Here is a 23,969-nt window from a genome sequence, read left to right as displayed (position 1 = left end):
GTGGGGGACAGTTGCAGCAACATCATGTTCCTGTGTAGAAGGTAGAGTTGAACCTGTTGGTTAGTCACACTGCAGCTTCAGTCTAAATGACTGGTGGTGGGAGAGAAGTGATGGAGGGGAGTTGGGTTCAACCCATTGCCAATTCTCACAGGAGTTTGTGGAGTGTTTCATTCAGGGTTTAAACTGTTACATTAAATCTTAATTAAAACTGCTCACTGTGGAGAAAGGTCTCAGTGTTGAGGATTGGTTGTATCTGTGAATAGAACCACTGCTCTTCCTTTCTGGCCTGTGGTTAGAATGGATAGTCAGACAAACTGTTCCCACACTTGCCGAATGTTATAGTCTCTCTGTCTGTCTGTCTCTCTCTCTCTCTCTCTGTCTTTCTCTCGTTAGTGGTGATCTTTCAGGAATCACTGGAGTCAGGGGGGGTCCCAGAGGACTGGAAAATCGCTAATGTAACTCCCCTGTTTAAGAAGGGAGTGAGGCAAAAGACGGGAAATTACAGGCCGATTAGCCTGACCTCGGTCGTTGGTAAGATTTTAGAGTCCATTATTGTGGATGAGATTTCAGAATACTTGGAAGTGCATGGTAAAATCGGGCAAAGTCAGCATGGTTTCATCAAGGGGAGGTCATGCCTGACAAATCTGTTAGAATTCTTTGAGGAGGTAATGAGTAGGTTGTAAAAAGGAGAGCCAATGGATGTTATCTACTTGGACTTCCAGAAGGTCTTTGACAAGGTGCCGCACAGGAGGCTGCTCAGTAAGATAAGAGCCCATGGTGTTAGAGGCAAGGTACTAGCATGGATAGAAGATTGGCTGTCTGGCAGGAGGCAGAGAGTGGGGATAAGGGGGTCCTTCTCAGGATGGTGGCCGGTGACTAGTGGAGGTTCGCAGGGGTCAGTATTGGGACCACAACTTTTCACTTTATACATTAATGATCTAGATGAAGGAACTGAGGGCATTCTGGCTAAGTTTGCAGATGATACAAAGATAGGTGGAGGGACAGGTAGTATTGAGGAAGCGGGGAGGCTGCAGAAGGATTTGGACAGGTTAGGAGAATGGGCAAAGAAGTGGCAGATGGAATACAACGTGGGGAAGTGTGAGGACATGCACTTTGGTAGGAAGAATAGAGGCATAGACTATTTTCTAAATGGGGAGAAAATTCAGAAATCCGGAGTGCAAAGCGACTTGGGAGTCCTAGTCCAAGATTCTCTTAAGGTTAACTTGCAGGTTGAGTCGGTAGTTAGGAAGGCAAATGCAATGTTGGCATTTATTTCGAGAGGACTAGAATATAAAAGCAGGGATGTGCTGCTGAGGCTTTATAAGGCTCTGGTCAGACCACATTTAGAATATTGTGAGCAATTTTGGGCCCCGTATCTCAGGAAGGATGTTCTGGCCCTGGAGAGGGTCCAGAGGAGGTTCACGAGAACGATCCCAGGAATGAAAGGCTATGAGGAACGTTTGAGGACTCTGGGGTCTATACTCGATGGAGTTTAGAAGGATGAGGGGGGATCTGATTGAAACTTACAGAATACTGAAAGGTCTGGATAGAATGGACGTGGGGAAGATGTTTCCATTAGTAGGAGAGACTAGGACCTGAGGGCACAGCCTCAGAGTAAAGGGAAGACCTTTTAGGTCAGAGATGAGGAGAAACTTCTTTAGCCAGAGAGTGGTGAATCTATGGAATTCATTGCCACAGAAGGCTATGGAGGCCAGGTCATTGAGTGCATTTAAGACCGAGATAGATAAGCTCTTGATTGGTAAGGGGATCAAAAGTTACGGGGAGAAGGCGGGAGAATGGGGTTGAGAAACTTATCAGCCATGATTAAATGGCTCTGTAGAATTTCCCCACAAGTAACTGTTCCTAGTCTACCTTGGCCAGATCCTGCCTTATTTTACTAAAATCCACTCTCCCCCAATCCAAAACATTTTTTTGCAACTTGTCGATTTCTTTGTCCATAACAAACTTAAACTGTACCAAGATAAAAGCAAAAAACTGCGGATGCTGGAAATCCAAAACAAAAACAAAAATACCTGGAAAAACTCAGCAGGTCTGACAGCACCTGCGGAGAGGAACACAGTTAACGTTTCGAGTCCGTATGACTCTTCAACAGAACTAAGGAAAAATAGAAAAGAGGTGAAATATAAGCTGGTTTAAGGTGGGGGGGGTGGGACAAGTAGAGCTGGATAGAGGGCCAGTGATAGGTGGAGATAACTAAGAGATGTCATAGACAAAAGGACAAAGAGGTACTCCTCCATCACCCCCTCGACCTCAACCCCCTCCCACGGCACCTTCCCATGCAACTGCAGAAGGTGCAACACCTGCCCTTTACTACCCCTCTCCTCACCGTCCAAGGGCCCAAACACTCCTTTCAAGTGAAGCAGCATTTCACTTGCACTTCCCTCAATTTAGTCTACTGCATTCGCTGCTCCCAAAGCGGTTTCCTCTACATTGGAGAGACCAAACGCAGACTGGGTGACCGCTTTGCGGAACACCTTCAGTCTGTCTGCAAGCACGACCCAGACCTCCCTGTCGCTTGCCATTTCAACACTCCACCCTGCTCTCATGCCCACATGTCCGTCCTTGGCCTGCTGCATTGTTCCAGTGAAACTCAACGCAAACTGGAGGAACAGCACCTCATCTTCCGACTAGGCACTTTACAGCCTTCCGGACTGAATATTGAGTTCAACAATTTTAGATCATGAACTCTCTCCTCCATCCCCACCACCTTTCCAACCCCCCTTTTTTCCAATAATTTATATAGATTTTTCTTTTCCCACCTATTTCCATTATTTTTAAATGTATTTCCATCCATTTTTTTATCTTTGCCTTTTAGCCTATTTCGATCCCTTCCCCCCACCCCACCCCCACTAGGGCTATCTGTACCTTTATTATCACATTCCTTAGATAATATCACCAGCTTCAACACCTCTTTGTCCTTTTGTCTGTGATATCTTTTGGTTATCTCCACCTATCACTGGCCCTCTATCCAGCTCTACTTGTCCCACCCCCCCTTAAACCAGCTTATATTTCACCTCTTTTCTATTTTTCCTTAGTTCTGTTGAAGAGTCATACGGACTCGAAACGTTAACTGTGTTCCTCTCCGCAGATGCTGTCAGACCTGCTGAGTTTTTCCAGGTATTTTTGTTTTTGTTTTAAACTGTACCGTGTTGTGGTCGCTATCGCTAAAATGCTCGCCCACCACCACCTCAGCCACCTGTCCGGCTTCATTCCCCAGAATTAGGTCCAGCACTGTGCCGTCCCTTGTTAGACCCTCTACATATTGACCCAAAAAGTTCTCTTGTACACATTTCAAGAAATCCACCTCATCCAAGCCCTTAACACTATGTCTATCCCAATTAATGTTGGGAAAGTTGAAATCACCTAATAGTCTATTGTTATTGTTTTTACACACCTCCACAAATTATGCACATATTTGCTCCTCAATTTCTCACTGACTATCTGAGGGTCTATAATAAACACCTAATAATGTGGCTGCCCCTTTTTTATTCCTAAGATCTACCCACAGAGCTTCATTCGATGCCCCCTCCAAGATATCATCTCTCCTTACTGCAGTAACTGACTCCTTAACTAATAATGCAACGCCTCCTCCTCTTTTACCCCCTCCCCTGTCTCGCCTGAAGATTCTATATCCCGGAATGTTGAGTTGCCAATCCTGCTCCTCCCTCTATCTCCCTCTCTCCATGTCTCTTTCTGTCTGTCTCTCTCTCTCCCCTTGTCTTTCTGTTTCTCTCTGTCTCCCACTCTCTCTCTCTCTGTCTCTCTCTTTCTCTGTCTCTCTCTTTCTCCCTATCTCCCTCATGCTCTCTCTCTTTCTGTCTGTCTCCCTCTATCTCCCTGTTTCCCTCTCTCTGTCTCTCTCTCTCTCTCTGTTTGCTTCTGTCTCCCTCTCTCTCTGATTCCCTCCCTCTCTCTGTCTCCCAATCTCTGTATCTCTCTTTGTATCTCTATCTCCCTGTCTCCCTCACTGTCTCTCTGCCTCCCTCTCTCTTCCTGTCTCTCTCTGTCTGCCTCTGTCTCCCCCTCTCTCTGTTGCCCTCTCTCTGTCTCCCTCTCACTCTCCCTCCGTCTCTTTCTGTCTCTCTCTCTTTCCCTCTCTCTCTGTCTCTCTCCCTCTGTCTCCCTCTATCTCTCTGTCTCTGTCGCCCTTTCTCTCTCTATCTCCTTCTCTCCCTGTCTCTTTCTGTCTCTCTCTCTCTGTCTCCCTCTCTCTCTGTGTGTCTCTCTGTCTTTCTCTGTCTCTCTTTTTTCCTGACTCTCTCTCTCTGTGTCTCTCCTTGGCTCTTTCTGTCTCTCTCTCTCCGTCTCTCTCTCTGTCTGTCTCTTTCTGCCGCTCCCCCCATCTCTCTCTCTCTCTCTCTCTTGCTCTCTGTCTCCCTCTCTCTCTTTTTCCCTGTCTCTCTGTGTCTCTCCCTGTCTCTTTGTCTGTCTGTCTCTCTCTTTCTTTCTTTCTGTCTCTCTCCCTATGTCTTTCCCTGTCTCTTTCTGTCTCCTTCCCTCTCTCTCTGCCTCCCTCTCTCTCTGCCTCCCTCTCTCTGCCTCCCTCTCTCTCTCTGTATGTCTCTCCTTGTCTCTTTGTCTCTCTGTCTCCCCCTCTCTGTCTCTCTCTCTCTCCCTGTCTCTCTCCCTCTCCCTGTCTCTCTCCCTCTCTCTCTCTGTCTGTCTCCCTCTCTCCCTGTTTCTCTCTCTCCCACTGTCTCTCTCTTTCTGTCTCCCTCTCTGTTTCTCTGTCTTTTTGTCTCCCTCTCTCTCTCTCTCTCTGTCTCCCTCTCTCATGCCTGCTGAGCAGAGAGCTGGAAAATCATAAATATCCACCCTGATGTATGAACTGGTCTGAGGGTGTGAATTTAAGATCATCACCAAAAAAGAAAGTCAATGGCAGAGGTAGAGGACATTTTCTTTACGTAGAGGGACCTAAAGCAGAATTCATAGTCGTTTTTAAAGGGGCAGTGGAGAAATATTGAAAAAAAAAGTTAATAGGTTGTGGGGCAGGAGCAGGAGGATGGGACTGAAGGCAGAGCTCGTTCAGAGAGTGAGAGAAAGGAAACACAGGCATTTTGGGCTGAAAGGCCTCCTTTGTGCTGTAAGGTTCCACATGGCTGTTAAAGAATCAGCTGCACATTTAGCATGCTGCTTTTATTTTCCACTGAAGTCAATGCTGCTGATTTCCCAACCCTGCCAGCCTGCCCGTGATCCTCTCTCTCATGAACTGCAGGTGGTGGGAGATTGGGGAAATCAGCCAAGTACCCTGAGCAAAATGTGTTGGAATATGCACAGCAGAGCTCCTGACCGTTCAGTCCAATATCTTACTTACTGTTTGCTGTTACATTAAGGAAAGGCACTTGGGCGGGGGACTGGAGTCTCAAGGAGTTGATCACTGGGTACAAGTCAGAACCTTTCAAAGGGCAGGTATAAAATTGGAGGAAAAACTGAATAGTTTTGCAAGGTGTAACTGTGCTTTCACCTCTCGGGCAGTGACCTCACAGGATAGGGACTGTCAAGAGGGCAGGGCACTACCAGACAGCACCTCACTGCCCAGCTGTACACCATCAGGGGAGACCTGAGAGGAGGCAGCAGCTCAACCGAAGATGCACAGATCCAGAAAGAATCTTTGTGAGCGTGGGGGCTTTACCTAGTGGTACTAAATCATAAAAAATAACCTAAGATTACTTTGTACATCAAAACCAAACCTTTGAAAATATCATAAAAGCAAAATATTATGGATGCTGGGGATCTGAAATAAAAACAGAAAAGTGCTGGAAAAACGTAGCAGGTCTGGCAGCATCTGTGGAGAGAGAAACAGAGTTAACGTTTCAAGTCCAATATGGCTTTTTTTTAGAACTCTGAAGAAAAGTCATATTAGATTCAAAAATCACCTTTCAAAATATCATCCTTTTCAGTTAATGTACGTCAACAAACATACTTATTGCATAATTATGTAAGAAGCATAGGATGAGAAAAATCTATCGACAGACCCTGTACAATCTGCTCTCCTCTCCCTATCCCAAAGCTCCTGGATACCTTTTTGTCCTGTAGTCTCACAGAGGCATTATGGCACAGAAGGAGGCCATTCAGCTCATTGTGTTTATCCTAGTTTTGGTTTTGTCTTTCCATGGTCCTAGCAGCCTACTCTCCACACAGCCCATCCACTCAATCTCTGCCATAACCCACGCCAGACATAGGAACAGGATGAGGCATTCAGCTCCTTGAGCCTGAATGAGACAGTGGCTAATATGCAACCTAACTCACCTTTGCCCCAGTTCCCATGAAACCTTTATTTACAAAATATCAATCCCAGTTTTAAAATTAAAATTGGTCCACCATCTAGTTTGCAGAAGAGCGTTCTAAACTTTTATTATCTTTAGCATGTAGAAATGTTTCCTAATTTCACTCCTGAAAAGTCTGGCTCTAACTCTAAGACAATGTCCTCTAGGCCTAAACTCTCCAAGCAGCAAAATAGTTTATCTACCCTATCTGTTCCCCTTCCATCTAACCCCTCCACTAACCTTCTCTATTAATATCCTCCCCTTCCAATTCTCCATAAAAGCGCTAATCTGCACTAGGCAACAATTTTGCTGGTTATATACAAGGGTTTTAGTTTAGGGTAGAAGGAACATCAGAAGGGATATTTTATGTAGAACTCTGTCCTGCATCTTCCACACTCCCTCCCAAGAGTGTGCTCTGTGAGCAAATAGGCTGCACAGACCAAGGAAGATCTCAGATCTGTCTCCTGTTCATTGACCTCAGCATGGGGTTAGGTTGGCACTCACCACTCGTGCTTGGATGGTGGGTGGATGCAGCAGTGGGAACGCACTGCACCCACTGCTAGCAAGAGTCTGACACCTTCATAAAGATTCCTCTCACCACATAAAACATCTCCCTCCTCAGTGACACAATAGGGCAGTGTTGAAGAATACAAGTAAAGTTGAAGGTCACTAAAGACAGAAATCTACATAGAACAGCAGCTCCTGCCCAAGTTGTTTTGACCTGTTTGTTATTTTAAAACAAGGAGCAAAGGGAGACACCCTTAACTTAACCATTTCCCTACTGTTTACCTCTTGGCCCTCGATGCTTTGAGCTATCACCACACATAGCTGTGATTCACAGTCATAAGGAAGACCATGTATGTTGATGACCCTGCCCCCAGAAAAATGAGAGAAATAGAACGAGCAGGAAAGAATCACAGAATTGTTAAGTGCAGGAGGCCATTCAGCACATTGTGTCTGCACTGGCTCTCTGAATGAGCAATTCCCTTACTGTCATTCTCCTGCCATTTCCCTGTAACCCTGCACATTCTTCCTTTTCAGATAACAGTCTAATTCTTTTTTGAATGTCTCGATTGAACCTGCAATGCATTCCAGATCTTAACCACTTGCCGAGTAAAAATGTTTTTTGTCATATCACTTTTTTTAAATTCATTCATGGGATGTGGGTGTTGCTGCCCAGGCCAGGATTTATTGCCCATCCCAAATTGCCCTTGTTCACAGCAGAGGGCATTTAAGAGTCAACCACATTGCTGTGGGTCTGGAGTCACATGTAGACCAGACCAGGTGAGGGTGGCAGATTTCCTTCCCTAAAGGACATCAGTGAACCAGATGGGTTTTTGTGACAATGGTTTCGTGGTCATCATCAGACTTTTAATTCCAGATTTTTATTGAACTCAAATTTCACCATCTGCTATGGTGGGATTCGAACCCAGGTCCCTAGAGCATAGGTCTCTGGAATATTACTCCAATGACAATACCCCTATGCCACTGCCTCCCCCACTTTTGCTTCTTTTGCCAATTAATTTTAAATCTGTACCCTCTTGTTCCTGATCCTTTCATAAGTGGGAACAGTTTCTCCCTATCTACTCTGTCCAGACCCCTCATGATTTTGAACACCTCTATCAGATCTCCTCTCAGCCTTTTTACCAAGGAAAACAGTCCTAACTTCTCTAACCTATCTTCATAACCGAAGTTCCTCACCCCTGGAACTGTTCTCGTGAATCTTTTCTGCACCTTCCCCAATGCCTTCACATCCTTCCTAAACTTCTGCACCCAGAACTGTACACAATACTCCAGCTAGTGTCCTATACAAGTTCAACATAACCTCCTTGCTCTTATGCTCTATGCCCCTATTAATAAAACATAGGATACTGTATGCTTTACTGACCGTGCTCTCAACCTGTCCTGCCACTTTCAATGATTTATGCACATATACACCCAGGTCCCTCTTCTCCGGCACTCCCTTTAGAGTTGTATCCTTTATTTTATGTTGTCTCTCCAGTTTCTTCCTACCAAAATGAATAATTTCACATTTCTCCAGATTGAACTTCATCTGCCACCCATTCCACCAACTTGTCTATGTCCTTTTGAAGTTCTATATTATCCTCCTCATAGTCCACAATGCTTGCAAGTTTCATATCATCTGCAAATTTTGAAATTGTGCCCTATACAGCAAGGTCTAGGTGATAACATATATCAGGAAAAGCAAGACTTCTGGGGAATTCCACTAGAAATCTTCCTCCAGCCCGAAAAACATCCATTAGCCACTACTGTGTTTCATGTTACTCAGCCAATTTCAGATATATTCCTCTTATTCCATGAGCTATAACTTTGTGTTGTGTTGTGATCTGTTGTGTGGCACTTAATCGAATGCCTTTTGGAAATCCATGTACACCACATCAACAACATTGCCTTCATCAACCATCTCTGTTACCCCTTCAAAAAACTCCAGCCAGTTAGTTAATCACTATCTTCCTTTAAGAAATCCACACTGGCTTTCCTTAATTAACCTGCATTTGTGCATGAGACTATTAATTTTGTTCTGAATTATTGTTTCTAGAAGCTTTCCCAACACTGGCCTATAGCTGCTGGGCTTATCCCTGCCCCTTTTTTTGAACAAGGGCATAATGTTTGTAATTCTCCAGTCTTCTGGAGTCTAAGGAAGGATGAACAAGTATGGCCAGCGCCTCCGCAATTTCCACTCTCACTTCCCTCAGTATTCTTGGATGCATCTCATCTGGGGTCCTGGTGCCTTATCAATTTTAAGTACAGATAGCCTATCCAATACCTCCTCCTTATTAATTTTGAACCCTTCTAGTGCCTGAATTTCCTCCTCTATCCCCATGGGTAGCATCCACTTCCTTGGTAAAGACAAATGCAAAGTATTCATTTAACACCTCAGCCATGCCCACTGCCTCCATGTGCAAATCCCCTTTTTGGTCCCTAATCAGCCATCCTCCTCCTTTTACCACCCTTCTGTTCGTTATATGCCCATAGAAGACATTGGGGTTCTCAATTGTATTTTCTACTTGACATCAGTCACAAGCACACATCTTCTTATCTTAATTTCTATCTCCTTTGACATCCAGGGGGCTCTGCGTTTATTTGCCCGACCTTTCCCTTTTGAGGGAACATACTTTAATTAAGCCTGAACTATCTCTTCTTTGAATGTAGCCCATTGGTCAGCTACCATTTTTCCTGCCAACCTTTGACTCCAATTTATTCTGCACAGATCCATTCTTACCCCACTGAAAGGAACAAGAAGGAACAAAATATACCTGAGTATTCCCTGTCCAATGCAGTTCATGGATCGCAGAATCATGAACTTGCCTCCTTGTGCCAACAGAGACTCAAAAATCTCCACCTTCTCTTCAACCTTGACACAGAACCCCAGATACTATTTGGAGTTAAATGGAAGGGCACAGGTTTGCATCCATGTCTCCCAAACAGGGTGAAGTGAGCTCCCAATCTCAGCTGTAAGTTAGATAGGAGGTGCTGAGTGGATACAGGAATTAGTCCCTGGTGTCAAAAGGTGGGCAGGAAGCTGGGGCCAGATCACCTGGCCACCTGCCTAATCTGAAGAGGACACACAGCCTGATGTAGGATGAACTAAAACAAGGAGGAATGGGAATAGCACCATGTGGAGGCCATTCATCCCCAGTGGCGCGGAATGGTGTCTGGCCATTTAATTAGATTATGGCTGATCTGTACCTCAAACTCATTTACCTACCTTTTTAAATTCATTTTTGAGCAATTTGAGTGTCACTGGCAAAGCCAGTATTTACAAAACTCAATCAAATTAGTTAAACAGAATTTGCTCTTAACTAAACTGTGCTGGCTTTCCTTAATTAATCCACATTTTAAAAATGTATTCTTGGGGTGTGAGTGTTGCTGGCTAGGCCAACATTTATTGCCCATCCCTAATTTTCCTTGAGAAGGTGGGGGTGAGCTGCCTTCTTGAACCGCTGCAGTCCATATGGTGTAGGTACACCCACAGTGCTGTTAGGGAGGGAGTTCCTGGATTTTGACTCAGCAACAATGAAGGAATATAGTTCCAAAGCAGGATGGTGTGTGACTTGGAGAGGAGCTTGCAGGTGGTGATGTTCCAATGTGTCTGCTATCCTTGTCTTTCTAGCTGGTGGAGGGTTTGCAAAGTAACCTAAGGAGGTTTGGCGAGTTCCTACATTACTGTGTGCCAGTGGTTGGGGGAGTGAATCGGTGAATGTTGAAGGTGATGGAAAGGATGCCAATCAAGCATGCTGCCTTTGCTTCATATCCCTCAATACCCTCAATACCCTTAACCAACAACAATCTTGAAAATTTCAACTGGCCCCCCCGCTCCCCCAGCATCCACAGCCATTTGGGGGTGGGGTGGAGAGAATTCACAGTCACTTATACTGATACCAGCTTGTTATTTAGAGACTTTTTAGAATGAACTGAAATGTTAAACTGGCATGCTGGGACTTGAATGGATTACTAGTCTGGTGGCATAACCACTACACTCTGTACCCTGTAGACAAGCAAGCCAACAAACACTTTTTTAGATCTCATACACCGAGAGCAAAAGCACAGATTCGTTTGGGCATTGAGTAATTTGATAATTGCCAGTGAAACGTCCAAAAGACACTTGGCCGACCATGTGGGAAATGGATCGATCTCTTTCTGCATTGTTCCTGCATTTAATGGGTCAGTCACAAACTCAATATCTGGCCAGCGTGCTCTATAATTCTTGGATGTTCTACTCAGTGTTGAGAAGTAAACATAGTAAGTGCGAAATCCCAGTGTATCTATGTCTCACCTCCACATGTTTTAAATGTCTTCCAGAGCTGGAAGAGGATTTTAAACTCGAAGCACTTTGTAAAGCAGCGAGCAATTTCTAATTCATGGACAGCAGGTGTTGAACCTCTCCCAATGGGGGCCCTGAAGGGAACCCGGGATTGTCTAAAAGATCAAGTGAGTAATACCAACTTGTACCTCACTGGCCTTGGTAACTCATGCTTGCTCAGCCTGAGGTGAGAATTGAGCAATGAGAAGGGCCACTGTTCTGCAATGACTGAACAAATTGCATTTTCATTCTTGCACGGGATTCTCTCTTTTTTTTTAACAGATGTCCTGGGAATCACATTCTGCGAAGCCACCTGTTTGTCCATAGTCCTTTACTGATTCTAGTTATATTGCATGAAGCAAATGAGAGACTAAAGGCATTTTTTTTTTTTGCTAAATGATGTTCCTCTGATCCGAGGCAGGATTGTACAGCACAGGAGGCCATTCAGCCCATCTCCTGTGAGAGGGGCCTGTGTCAACTCTTTGAATTAATTCCCACTCCCCTATTTTTCACCCATAGCCCTGCAAATTTTCTTTTCGACTCTATATCCAATCCCCTTTTGAAACCTATTATTGAACCTGCTTCCACCGGCCTATCAGGCAGGCAATCCAGATCATAGCTACTCACTGTATAAAATAATTCTCATTCCCCCTCTGGTTCTTTTGCCAGTTACATTAAATCGACGCCCTCTGGTTACCAACCCTCCAGCTTTTCAGCACTTCTTCAGAACTCCCCTTAACCTTCTCTGCTCTAGGGAGAACAATCCCAGCTTCTCCAATCTCTGCACATCAATGAAGTTCCTCAACTCTGGTACCATTCTCAATAATCTCCTCTGCTCCCTCTCTCAGAACTTAACAGCTTTCCTAAAATGTGGTGCCCAGAGTTGGACACAGTACTCCAGCTGAAACTCCAGTTTTGCATAACAAGTTCACGTTACTACTAGACATGTCTAATGAGTTAGAGATACTATCAGCACTTAAAATGGAATTGGATAAGTATTGAAAAGGATGATTATAAAGGATGACGAGGATGGATATCAAAATCAGAATTACTGATGTGAAGTAAAATTCCTCTCAAGCCAGTAAATGGGTCACACAAAAGTTAGAGATAAGGATTTAAGATGCTTTGGAACAGAAAAAAGACAAGCTTTGGAAAGGTGGGGCTGAATGATACCAGGGATGGCAGTGAAACACTAGGGAGAGACTAGAGAAGCTGGGATTGTTCTCCTTAGAACAGGGAGATTTAGGTAGAGGTGTTGAAAATCATGAAGGGGCTCTGAGTAAATAAGGACAAAACGTTTTCAGTGGCAGCAGAGTCCATAACCAAAGGACCTAGATTTAAGGTCAATGGCACAAGAGCCAGAGAGAAGATGAGAATTTTTTTCACACAGTGATTTGCTGTGATCTGGAATGCGCTGGCTGAAAGGGTGGTAGAAGCAGATGCAATATTAACTTTCAAAAGAGGATTGGACAAATTGTTGAAGGGGAGTAAATTGCAGGGCTATGGATAGAGAGCAGGGGAGTGAGGCTGAATTCAAAGACCTGGCGCAAACGCGGTTAAAGTATGAACGGGTTCCTTTTTCAGAAATCAACTTATTGATCCACCTGCTAACTATATTATTCAATCCCTCTGCTCTCCTGAAACTATTTACTCTAAGCCTGTCTAAGCCAGCATTTGTTTCCCATCCCTAATTGCCCTTGCGAAGGTGGTGGCTAGCCGTTGGTACACCCACAGCACTGTTAGGAAGGGAGTTCCAGTGTTTTGACCCAATGACAGTGAAGGAACAGTGGGCGATATAGTTGCCTGTACTGTCCCTGTCATTGTCCTTCCCTGAGAACCTATTTCACAACTCCATTCCTCTTTGGCTAAAAGAGCTGTCTCTTTTCATTCTATAGTTAAGAATATTTTGTTTGTATTGCCTGTGATTTGAACTCTTCACCACAGGCTTTGCTGCTTCGATTCTTGTGAACCCCCATCGTGACCTCTATTAAGGTAATCTTGGACCCTCTTCCTCCTGAAGGAAGGCAGCCAAGCTTCCTTAATCTTTCTGCTTAACTTGAATTCCCAGTAGCTGGAGCAAAAACAGAAAATGCTGGAAAAACTCAGCAGGTCTAACAGCATCTGTAGAGAGAAAGAGAGACAAAGTTAACGTATGAGTCCGTATGACTCTTCTTCAGAGCTAAAGAGAAGTAAAAATGTGATGAAATTTATACTGTTTAAGGGGGTGGATCAGGTGAAGCTGGATAGACGATCAGCGATGGGTGGAAGCAAAGGAGAGATTGGCAAAGATGTCATAAACAGAAGGACAAAGGGCTGTTAATGGTAGTGATACTGGCTAAAGGAGGTGCTGATGGTGGCATTAAGGTCAGAAAGCAGAATGTGATAACCCCTTTTTTCAATATTCATTTTAAAATTTTTATTTTTATCCACTTATTTTTATTATAAAAAATAAAAGTTAAAAAATTTAAAAATGAATATTGAAAAAAGGGGATATCACATTCTGCTTTCTGACCTTAATGCCACCATCAGCACCTCCTTTAGCCAGTATCACTACCATTAACAGCCCTTTGTCCTTTTGTTTATGACATCTTTGCCAATCTCTCCTTAGCTTCCACCCATCGCTGACCGTCTATCCAGCTTCACCTGTTCCACCCCCCCACCTTAAACAGTATAAATTTCATCACATTTTTACTTCTCTTTAGCTCTGAAGAAGAGTCATACAGACTCAAAACGTTAACTTTGTCTCTCTTTATTTCCACAGATGCTGTTAGACCTGCTGAATTTTTCCAGCATTTTCTGTTTTTGTTTCAGATTTCCAGCATCTGCAGTATTTTGCTTTTATTCCAATAGCTGGATTTGCCTTTGTTGCTGACTCCATGCTCACTACACCATCTGGGGTAATCCAAAGGAGGAGAGAGTGAGAGAGTGAGAGAGAGAGAGTCAGAGTGAAAAAGAGAGACAGAGACAGAGGCAGAGGGAGAGGCAGCTATCCCTAGAGTGCCTGTTAAATGATACTTAACTGAACATGTGCCCCAGACGCCCACACTCGCTCTCTTCCCAAGATCTGACAGTAGTGGTACAGTTTGCTATGTCATAACAAGACAGTGAGAGCTGACCAGTTGCCCTGCCACCCTAGGGAGTTCTGGATGAAAGGGTAAGAAGGGCAGCAGTACTTTTTGCCATCAGGAATCGTGTGTAGCTGTCCTACCTTTTTTGTGACATGTCTGACTGCAGAAATCGGTTCCTGTGTGAGTAAAGATCAACCAATTACATTTTGAGCGGAAACAACGCATTATTTTTGAAGATATTGCCCATTTTAACTTTAAATAAGACCCAGCTTGGGATTAAAACTTTACCCGAAAGCTCTGTGTGCTCAGGCAGGGAGTGGGAGGGAGGGGTAATGGGGGTGGGATTTAACAAACACGAACGTTCTCAGTCTTTGTACTCATGAATGATGATGGTTATTTGATTACTATTTAAATACACGCTACCAAGGAATTGAGTCATTTCTCTTCTATTTCCAGCTGTGTTCACATTGTTAAGTTTGGTCTCCTCTGCAGACACTGAGACCGGGTCAGTGGTGGGTAGGACCTGCAAGGCAGGTTGGCTACAATGGCCCCTTTAAAGGGAGAATACTATTGTTGAATGGTGCAGCTGAAGGTGGGATGGGCTCAAAGATGCTCTTTCGGTTGGCTGTGAGGGTGCTCTTGTTCCTTCTGACCAATGATTGTTATGGATTTGCCTTTGGGACTTCCTTCAGCCTGCTGTCCCCTTCTCCAGCTTTTGCTCCTGGTCTTCTGCTCATGCCCCTACCTCTTCTGTTACAATGCCCCTGCTCTCTCAGACTCTGTCCCAACTACCTTCCCATCTGACGTCTCTCTCCTTGCTTTCAAAATCCTACTAAATATTTTAGATTGCCCTCACCTGCCCTACCTTTGCACAACACCACCCCCCCTTTAATTCCAATCTTCACACTCCTGCTCACTGTCCATTTCATTATCTAAGCTATCCTGTGTAAAGCCTAAGCTGTCGTAGTAGTTCAGTAGCAAATCCTTTGCAATTTGGTTTTGGTCACTAATATGTGTTGTTGACTTGGACAAGGGGATCAGCAGGTGTGCAGCTGTAGTTTAGGCAATGAGCAGGAAAGCAGTCAGATTGTGTGACGTAGTGTAATTTTAAATACACCAGCTGTTGTGTTGGGATTTGTCTCTGGATCATTGGTCCATGTGGCTTGGTGTCAAATATTGTTTAATAACACTGGGGTGAAGTGCCTTGTAACATTTTACTACATTAAAGGCGCTATAAAAACATAACTTGTTGTTTTGTTCTTAACACACTGCTTGCTTGCAATCAGGGTTTCCCAGCAGACTGGCTGCTCAGGTAGGTTTTTTATTCAGCCCCACAAACTTCCTGTGTGGCTATATGCCCAGTGAGTGGGAAAAAACAAAGCAGGACAAAGGAGAGGACAGCATAACTTAGATTGATGTGCAAACAAGCTCTTCAAATAGTGGTGCTTCAACTCATAACATACTGGACGTGCTATGTTAGTGGCCCCAGTCCGTATTGTCTCCCACTCCCTCTGCTGTGTTTGGGGTCCGAGCCCCCATTCTCTCTCGCTCCACATGCTGTGTTAGTGGCCCCAGCCCCCATTCTCTCTCGCTCCGCGTGCTGTGTTAATGGCCTCAGCCCCCATTCTCTCTCGCTCCGCGTGCTGTGTTAATGGCCCCAGCCCCCATTCTCTCTCGCTCCACGTGCTGTGTTAGTGGCCCCAGCCCCCATTCTCTCTCGCTCCGCGTGCTGTGTTAATGGCCCCAGCCCCCATTCTCTCTCGCTCCACGTACTGTGTTAATGGCCCTAGCCCCCATTCTCTCTCGCTCCACGTGCTGTGTTAATGGCCCTAGCCCCCATTCTCTCTCTCTCCACGTGCTGTGTTAATGGCCCCAGCCCCCATTCTCTCTCGCTTCACGTGCTGTGTTAATGGCCCTAGCCCCCATTCTCTCTCGCTCCACGTGCTGTGTTAGTGCCCTAGCCCCCATTCTCTCTCGCTCCGCATGCTGTGTTAATGGCCCCAGCCCCCATTCTCTCTCGCTCCACGTGCTGTGTTAGTGCCCTAGCCCCCATTCTCTCTCGCTCCGCATGCTGTGTTAATGGCCCCAGCCCCCATTCTCTCTCGCTCCACGTGCTGTGTTAATGGCCCTAGCCCCCATTCTCTCTCGCTTCACGTGCTGTGTTAGTGGCCCCAGCCCCCATTCTCTCTCGCTCCGCGTGCTGTGTTAGTGGCCCCAGCCCCCATTCTCTCTCTCTCCACGTACTGTGTTAGTGGCCCCAGCCCCCATTCTCTCTCGCTCCACGTGCTGTGTTAATGGCCCCAGCCCCCATTCTCTCTCGCTCCACGTGCTGTGTTAATGCCCCTAGCTCCCATTCTCTTTCGCTCCATGTGCTGTGTTAATGGCCCCAGCCCCCATTCTCTCTCGCTCCGCGTGCTGTGTTAATGCCCCTAGCTCCCATTCTCTCTCGCTCCATGTGCTGTGTTAATGGCCCTAGTCCCCATTCTCTCTCACTCCAAGTGCTGTGTTCATAGAGGAAAAGTTGTCTGAAGTGAGGATTATATTCTGAGATAAAATAAACTTTCTTAAGATGTACTGTGACCTAAAAGAGGGTTGGAAAAGCAAAAGAGAAAGAGAGATGTCCAAAATAAGAGGCACAGTAAGAGAGAAAAGGGGTGAGGAAGACAGGGGAGAGGAAGAGAGGACCTGTGTGAGAAAAGAGAGATAGACGGATTTACAGACAGAAAAAAGGAAAGAAGACAGAAAAAGAACAAGAGGGAAGTGTAAGAACCAGTTTCAGGGAATGACAAATGGAGAAAAGGAGGATGGTGGCTTTGTTGTTTTGTGAATAGAGTTTGCGTTATTATTCAAACATATGGAGCCCAATCACTGCTTTTGCCACAAGTATCAGGCTCCGATCCCCAATAGCTGGACATCCCTGATCTAGGCTCTCCAGCTACAAAAGAGCTGGATAGTGCAGAGCCTAACTTCTCCTACCTTCCTCCTGTTCAGACACAGCGTGAGACAAGGTGTCTTCACTGGATGGGAGGTGAAGCAGGGAGAAAGGCCCTTCTCCAACACACTTTCCCCAGTTTACTGCTGGTGTATTGCTGGTAAAAGGGATTTCCTCCCCATTTACACAGTGGTGTAGAAAGAGCTAAAAGAGAAAGATTTTCATTTAAATGAAAATACTTTTTTTTCATTATAAAGTCATAAAAATTAAACAAGCATCTCTAGATTCCCTATCTCCAACCTTCCCACCCTGTGGTCTCATCTCTCCCTTGTCCTCACTCATTTCCCTTCCATTCACCTGCTCTCCTGATTTCTCAGTCAGTTTCTGCTATCCTCTCTCTCCCACTATGCATTATTTACCATGGAACCCCCAACAAGTCCTGTTATTGGTTATTGTCTTTCACTCCCACATTTCTCTCACTCCCTCAGGGTAATCAGGCAGAGTCAACATGGTTTTGTGAAAGGGAAATCACGTTTAACCAATTTATTGGAGTTCTTTGTAGAAGTAACATAAGCTGTGGATAAAGGGGAACCAGTGGATGTCCTGTATTTGGATTTCCAAAAGGCATTTGATAAGGTACCACGTCAAAAGTTATTGTGAAAAATAAAAGCTCATGGTGTAGAGGGTAATATATTGGCATGGATAGAAGATTGGCTAGCTAACAGGAAACAGACTAGGCATAAGTGGGTCTTTTTGTGTTTGTGCAATGTAGTGTAATTTTAAATTCCCCAGCTGTTGTGTTGGGATTTGTCTCTGGATCATTGGTCCATGTGGCTCGGTGTCAAATATTGTTTGATAACACTGGGGTGAAGTGTCTTGTAACATTTTACAACATTAAAGGTGCTGTAAAAACATAACTTGTTGTTTTGTTCTTAACACTCTGCTTGCTTGCAATTGGGGTTTCCCAGCAGACTGGCTGCTCAGGGGTGGGTCTTTTTTATTCAGCCCCACAAACTTCTGGTGTGGGTATATGCCCTCATCATCCTATGCCTCGGTGAGTGAGAAAAAACAAAGCAGGACAAAGGAGAGGACAGCATAATTTAGATATACGTGCAAACAAACTCTTCAAATGGTGGTGCTTCAACTCATAACATACTGGACATGTTGTGTTAGTGGCCTTAGCCACTTAGATGAAGGGACTGAAGGTATGGTTGCTAAATTTGCTGATAATAAGGATAGGTAGAATAGTAAGACATGAAGAGGACACAAGGAGGCTATAAAGGGATATAGATAGGTTAAGTGAGTAGGCAAAGGCCTGGTAAATGGAGTATAATGTGGGAAAAGTGGGAAATTGTCCATTTTGGCAGGGAAAACAAAAGAGAAGCTTATTATCTAAATGGTGAGAGATTGCAGGGCTCTGAGCTGAAGAAGGATCTAGGGGTCCTAGTGCATGAATCGCAAAAGGCTAATATGCAGGTATAGCAAGAAATTAGGAAAGCTAATAAAATGTTGTTGTTTATTGCAAAGGGAGCTGAATACAAAAGTAGGGAGGTTATGCTTTTGTTATGGAGGACATTTGTAAGATCACATCTGGAGTGCTGTGTACAGTATTGGTCCCCTGATTTAAGGAAGGATGCGTTGGAAGCAGTTCAGAGACAGTTTACTAAAATAATACCAGGAACGGGTGGGTTGTCTTATTAAGAAAAGTTGGACAGGCTAGGCTTGTATCTGTTGGAGTTTGGAAGAGTAAGAGGCGACTTAGTTTTTTTTGTGGGTGTCGCTGGCTAGGCCAGCATTTATTGTTCATCCCTAATTGCCCTTGAGAAGGTGGTGGTGAGCTGCCTTCTTGAACTGCTGCAGTCCATTAGGTGTAGGTACATCCACAGTGCTGTTAGGGAGTTCCAGGGTTTTGTCCCAGCAACAGTAAAGGAACGGTGATATATTTCCAAGTTAGGATGATGAGCGGCTTGGAGGGAAACTTCCAGGTGGTGGTGTTCCCATCTATCTGCTGCCCTTGTCCTTCTAGATGGTAGTGGTCGTGGGTTTGGAAGGTGCTCTCTAAGGAGGTTTGGTGAATTTCTGCAGTGCATCTTGCAGATGGTATACTCTGCTGCCACTGTTCGTTGGTGATGAGAGAGTGAATGTTTGTGGATGTGGTGCCAATCAAGCAGGCTGCTTTGTCCTGGATGGTGTCAAGCTTCTTGAATCTTGTTGGAGCTGCACTCATCCAGGCAAGTGGAGAGTTTTCCGACATATAAGATCCTGATGGGTCTTAACGGTGGATGTGGAGAGCATCCTAGGAGAGTTTCCTCTTGTGAGGGAATCTAGAACTGGGGGCTACTGTTTAAAAATAAGGGGTCATTCATTTAGGACAGAGATGAGGAGAATTTTTTTCGCTCAGAGGGTTGAGTCTTTGGAACTCTCTTCCTCAAAAGGCGGTGGAAGCAGAGTCTTTAAATACGTTTAAGGCAGAGGTAGATAGATTCTTGATAAGCAAGGGGGTGAAAGGTTAGGCAGGAATGTGGAGTTGAGGTTACAATCAGATCAGCCATGATCTTATTGAATGGCAGAGCAGGCTCGAGGGGCCAAGTATCCTGTTCCTGCTCCTAATTTGTATGTTTGCATGTTCTCTTCACTTTGCTTTCCTATCATAATATTGTGTTGAATTCTCTCACTACAATTTGTGGTCCACTTCCTCAACTGCACCAAGAAGTTGCAAACTTAAGGCTCCCTTCCTTGCCAAAATGCATTTGCTTGTTCCCTCTAGTCAACTAAGATTTCCAAAGGAACTTTCCATGACCTCTTCCCAGTCAACCTCCTCCGGTGTTACGTGCCTTCAGGGACCTTCTCCTTCTCCTCCTCTTCGCCCTGCATCACCCATGTGATCCTGGATCTCAGCACCCTCTGTTCCTAATGTGCCTGATCCTTTAGCCACTACATCCCCATCTTCCTTTATCTTTGTGCGTTTTTCTCCCTTCCCCAGTCTCTCCCTTTTTCTCCTCTCCCTCCCGTCCTTGGTGTTTAATTCTTATCTGCTGCTCTGTAAAGCACTCTGAGATGATTCTGTGCATGTGCCGAGCTTTCTGTCTCCAACAGACACTGCCATGTCATAAAAACATATGAGCAGAAAGAGGTCATTCAGCCCCTAGAGCCTGTTCCACCATTCAATTGGATCCTGGCTGATTTGTACCTCAACCTCATTTTCCCACCTTTGCTTCATCTCCCTCGATACCCTTAACCAAAACAAAATCTATTGATCTCAATCTTGACTCCCAGCATCCACAGCTTTTTTGTGGAAGAGAGTCCTGAAGCTCGCCAACCCCCTTGTGTGAAAGAGTGCTTCTTGATTTCAACCCTGAATGTCCTAGCTCCAACTTATAAAATTATGCCTGCTTGTTTTGGATTTCTCCACCAGAGGGAACAGTTTCTCTCTATCTATCCCATCGAATACACTGCCTGAGAGTATGGTGGACGCAGATTCAACTGTGGCTTTCAAAAGGGAATTGGATAAGTGCCTAAAGAGAAAGAAATTGCAGGTCTATGGGGAATGTGAGGGGGAGTGGGACTTATTGAGTTGATTTTGCTGAGAGCTAGCAAGTAAAGGATGGGCCTCCTGTACTATAACCATGCATCAGGGACTGTGCAACTATTATAGAAAAGTAAACACTTCCTACTAGTGTCAGGTTGATAATGCAAACGAGAACCAGGCTGAATATAGAAAGTTCAGAGGGGAAGTGAAAAAGGAAATAAGACATAAATACAGAGTATGAGAAGAGTCTGGCAGCCAACAAAAAATAACCGAAAAGTCTTCAATAGGCATAAAAATATTAAATGGTAATAAGAGGAAGGGTGGGACGATAAGGGAACAAAAAGGGGATCTACGCATGGAGGCAGACAGCATGGCTGAGGTACTGAATGAGTACTCTGAAACTGTCTTTACCGAGACACAAGATCCTGCCAGTCATAATGAAAGAAAAGGTAATTGAGCTACTGGTGAAAAAAATTAATAAAGAGGAGGTATTAGAAAGGCTGGCTGTACTTAAAGTTGATAGGTCACCAGGAACGGATCAAATGCATCCAAGAATACTGAGGGAAGTAAGGGTGAAAATTGCAGAGGCACTGGCCATAAATTTCCAATCCTCCTTAGATACAGGGGTGGTGCCGAGGACTGGAGAATTGCAAAAATCCTTGTTCAAAAAAAGGCTGTAAGAATAAACCAAGGAACTACAGGTCAGTCAGTTTTAACATTGGTGGTAGGGAAGCTTTTAGAAACAATAATCTGGGACGAAATTAACAGTCATTTGGATAAATGTGGATTAATTAAGGAAAGCCAGCATGGATTTGTTAAAGGCAACTTGTGTTTAACTGGCGTGATCGACTCTTTGCAGGAGGTGACAAGATTGATGAGAATTATGTGATTGATGTGGTGAAAATGGACTTCCAAAACACATTTGATAAAGCACCACATGATGGACTTGCCAGCAAAGCTGAAGCTCATGGAATAAAAGGGACAGTGCCAGCATGGATGTAAAGCTGATTGAGCGACAGGTTTTTTTTTTATCCATTCACGGGATGTGGGCTCTGCTGGCTGGGCCAGCATTTATTGCCCATCCTTAGTTGCCCTTGAGAAGGTGGTGGTGAGCTGCCTTCTTGAACCGCTGCAGTCCAACACCGCTGGTGTAGTGGTGAATGGTTATTCTTCAGTCTAAAGGTGTATAGTAGGGTTCCCCAGGGATCAGTACAACTGCTTTTCTTGATCTTTATTAATGACCTTGACTTGGATGTACAGGGCACAATTTCAAAATTTGCAGATGACAAAAAACTTGCAAGAATTGTCAACTGTGAGGATAGTGATAGACTTCAAGAGACAGGTGGGTGGCAGATGAAATTTACTGCAGAGAAGTGTGAAGTGATATGTTTGGCTAGGAAGAATGAGAAGAGATAATATAAAAATAAAGGATACAATTCTGCAGGAACAGAGAGACCTGGGGGTATATATGCACAAATCACTTAAAAATGGCAGAGCAGGTTGAATAGGTGGTTTAAAAGCCATACGGGATCCTGGGTTTTACAAATAGAGGCACAGAGTATCAAAGCAAGGGAATTGTGGTGAACTTTTACAAAACACTTATTTTGCCTCAACTAAGTAGTATGACCAACTTGGAAGGATGTGAAGGCTTTACAGTGGGTGCAGAAAAGATTTAGGAGAATGGTTCTAGGGATGAGGAACCTCAGTTACATGACTAGGCTGTGGTTCTTCTCCTTAAAGAGAAGGTTGAGGGAAGATTTGATGGAGCTGTTCAAAATCATGAGGGGTCTAGTCAGAGTAAATAGGGAGAAGCTGTTCCCATTGATGAAAGGGTTGAGAACCAGAGGACACCGATTTAAGGTTATTGCCAAAAGAAGCAATCAGGCCATCAGGAAAAACTTTTTTACGCAGTGAGTGGTTAGGATTTGGAATGCACTGCCTGAGTGTGTGGTGGAAATAGATTCAATTTGTGGCTTTCAAAAGGGAATTGGATAAGCACCAGAGGACAGCAAATTTGCAGGACTGTGGAGAAAGGACAGTGGGAATGAGATTAGTTGAGTTGCTCTTGCAGAGAGCCATGAAGGACATAATGGCTCAAATGGCCCAGTTCTGTGTTATATGATTCTATTCTATGATTCAGTTCAATGGCACTTTAAATAAATTCTCCTCCATTATTCACACACCAATTACATCATGGAAACATGCTGTTCGGCCCAGCCAGTCTATGCTTGGTTTTTATCCGGCCCAGTGGTCCATACACCTGTCTTGTTCCTATTGCCCTTTAGTCCCCCTTTTCCTTCAATCATCTATTTTGAAATGTTGGCACAGTCTCTTCTTCAATTCCGAATTATCCAGCTTCACTATCCTGTATTTTCCCACCTAGTTCTGCAAGGGAGATGCTCCAATAACGCGATCCCAAATTCCCAACTCCTCACAGCTAGGTGGCTTCACAGCCAGCTGGCTTGAAAAATGACCCACTAAGCTACGATTACCAAATAATTCATTGCAGAGGGACATTCATGCACTAATAACTATAAGAAAAGTAGGGGAGTATTAATAGTGGTCTTTACAACAGCCCTTGTCAACCCAAAGTATAGAAGATAAAGGGCAGAAATTTTCATAAGCAGGTTACGGGGTGGGGGGGGGGGGGGGGGGGGGGGAGAGAGGTTTGATTTACACTTCTGGGTGGTCTCCAACCTTTCAACCTCCATAAACCTGAGCTGAAACTCTGCTGTCTATATCCTGACTTGCACCAAGTCCTGTTCACCCATCACTTTTGCGATTGTTGACCTCCACTGGCTCCCTGAGTGCCAACGCCTCCAATTTAAAATTCCCATCTTTGTTTTCAAATCTGTCCATGGCCTCCACCCGACGCCCTGTAATTTTTGCAACTCCTACAATCCTCCCAACATATATCTCTGCATTACTCCAAACCTGGCCTCTTGTACCACCCTGGTTCTCTTCACTCCAATGGTGGCTGAGCTTTTAGCTAACGAGGTCCTAAGTTCTGGAGTTCCCTTCCAAGCCTCTCTGCCTCTCTCTTCTCCTTCAATATGCCTCTTAAAAATAAGCTCTTTGACCAAGCTTTTGGTTGCCTGTCCGAATACCTACTTATGTGGCTCAGTGACAAATTTTGTCTGATAATGCTCCTGTGAAGCGACATGGGACATTTTGCTATGTTAAAGGTGCTATATAAATACAAGTTGTGCTTGTTGACATTTACTCATGTTTATTCAAACAACACTGGTACGAACATTTGCATGGGTTTTGTTCTTAAGAAGTCACAACTGCCAACTAAAATGCCGGAATAACTCAGTTTCTAATAACT

At 44.5% G+C, this 23,969-nt stretch overlaps 1 protein-coding gene across 2 annotated transcripts in view; it reads right to left on the bottom strand.

Annotated features, from left to right (window-relative positions):
• zftraf1 (zinc finger TRAF-type containing 1) overlaps positions 1-23,969 on the bottom strand; it is a 146,638-nt gene that overhangs the window by 1,177 nt on the left and 121,492 nt on the right. Inside the window, exon 4 of one of the 2 annotated variants that reach the window (XM_078536166.1) lies at positions 14,321-14,356. The exons of the other annotated variant lie outside the window; for it this stretch is intronic. Within the exon in view, the coding sequence (XP_078392292.1) occupies positions 14,321-14,356 (36 nt within the window). The remainder of the gene's footprint in view (positions 1-14,320; positions 14,357-23,969) is intronic. 2 annotated transcript variants of the gene reach the window in all.

This window comes from Cetorhinus maximus, chromosome 3 (genome assembly GCF_964194155.1).
Source record: "Cetorhinus maximus chromosome 3, sCetMax3.hap1.1, whole genome shotgun sequence".
NCBI lineage: Eukaryota > Metazoa > Chordata > Chondrichthyes > Lamniformes > Cetorhinidae > Cetorhinus > Cetorhinus maximus.
This window is presented reverse-complemented; position numbering and strand designations above follow the sequence as displayed.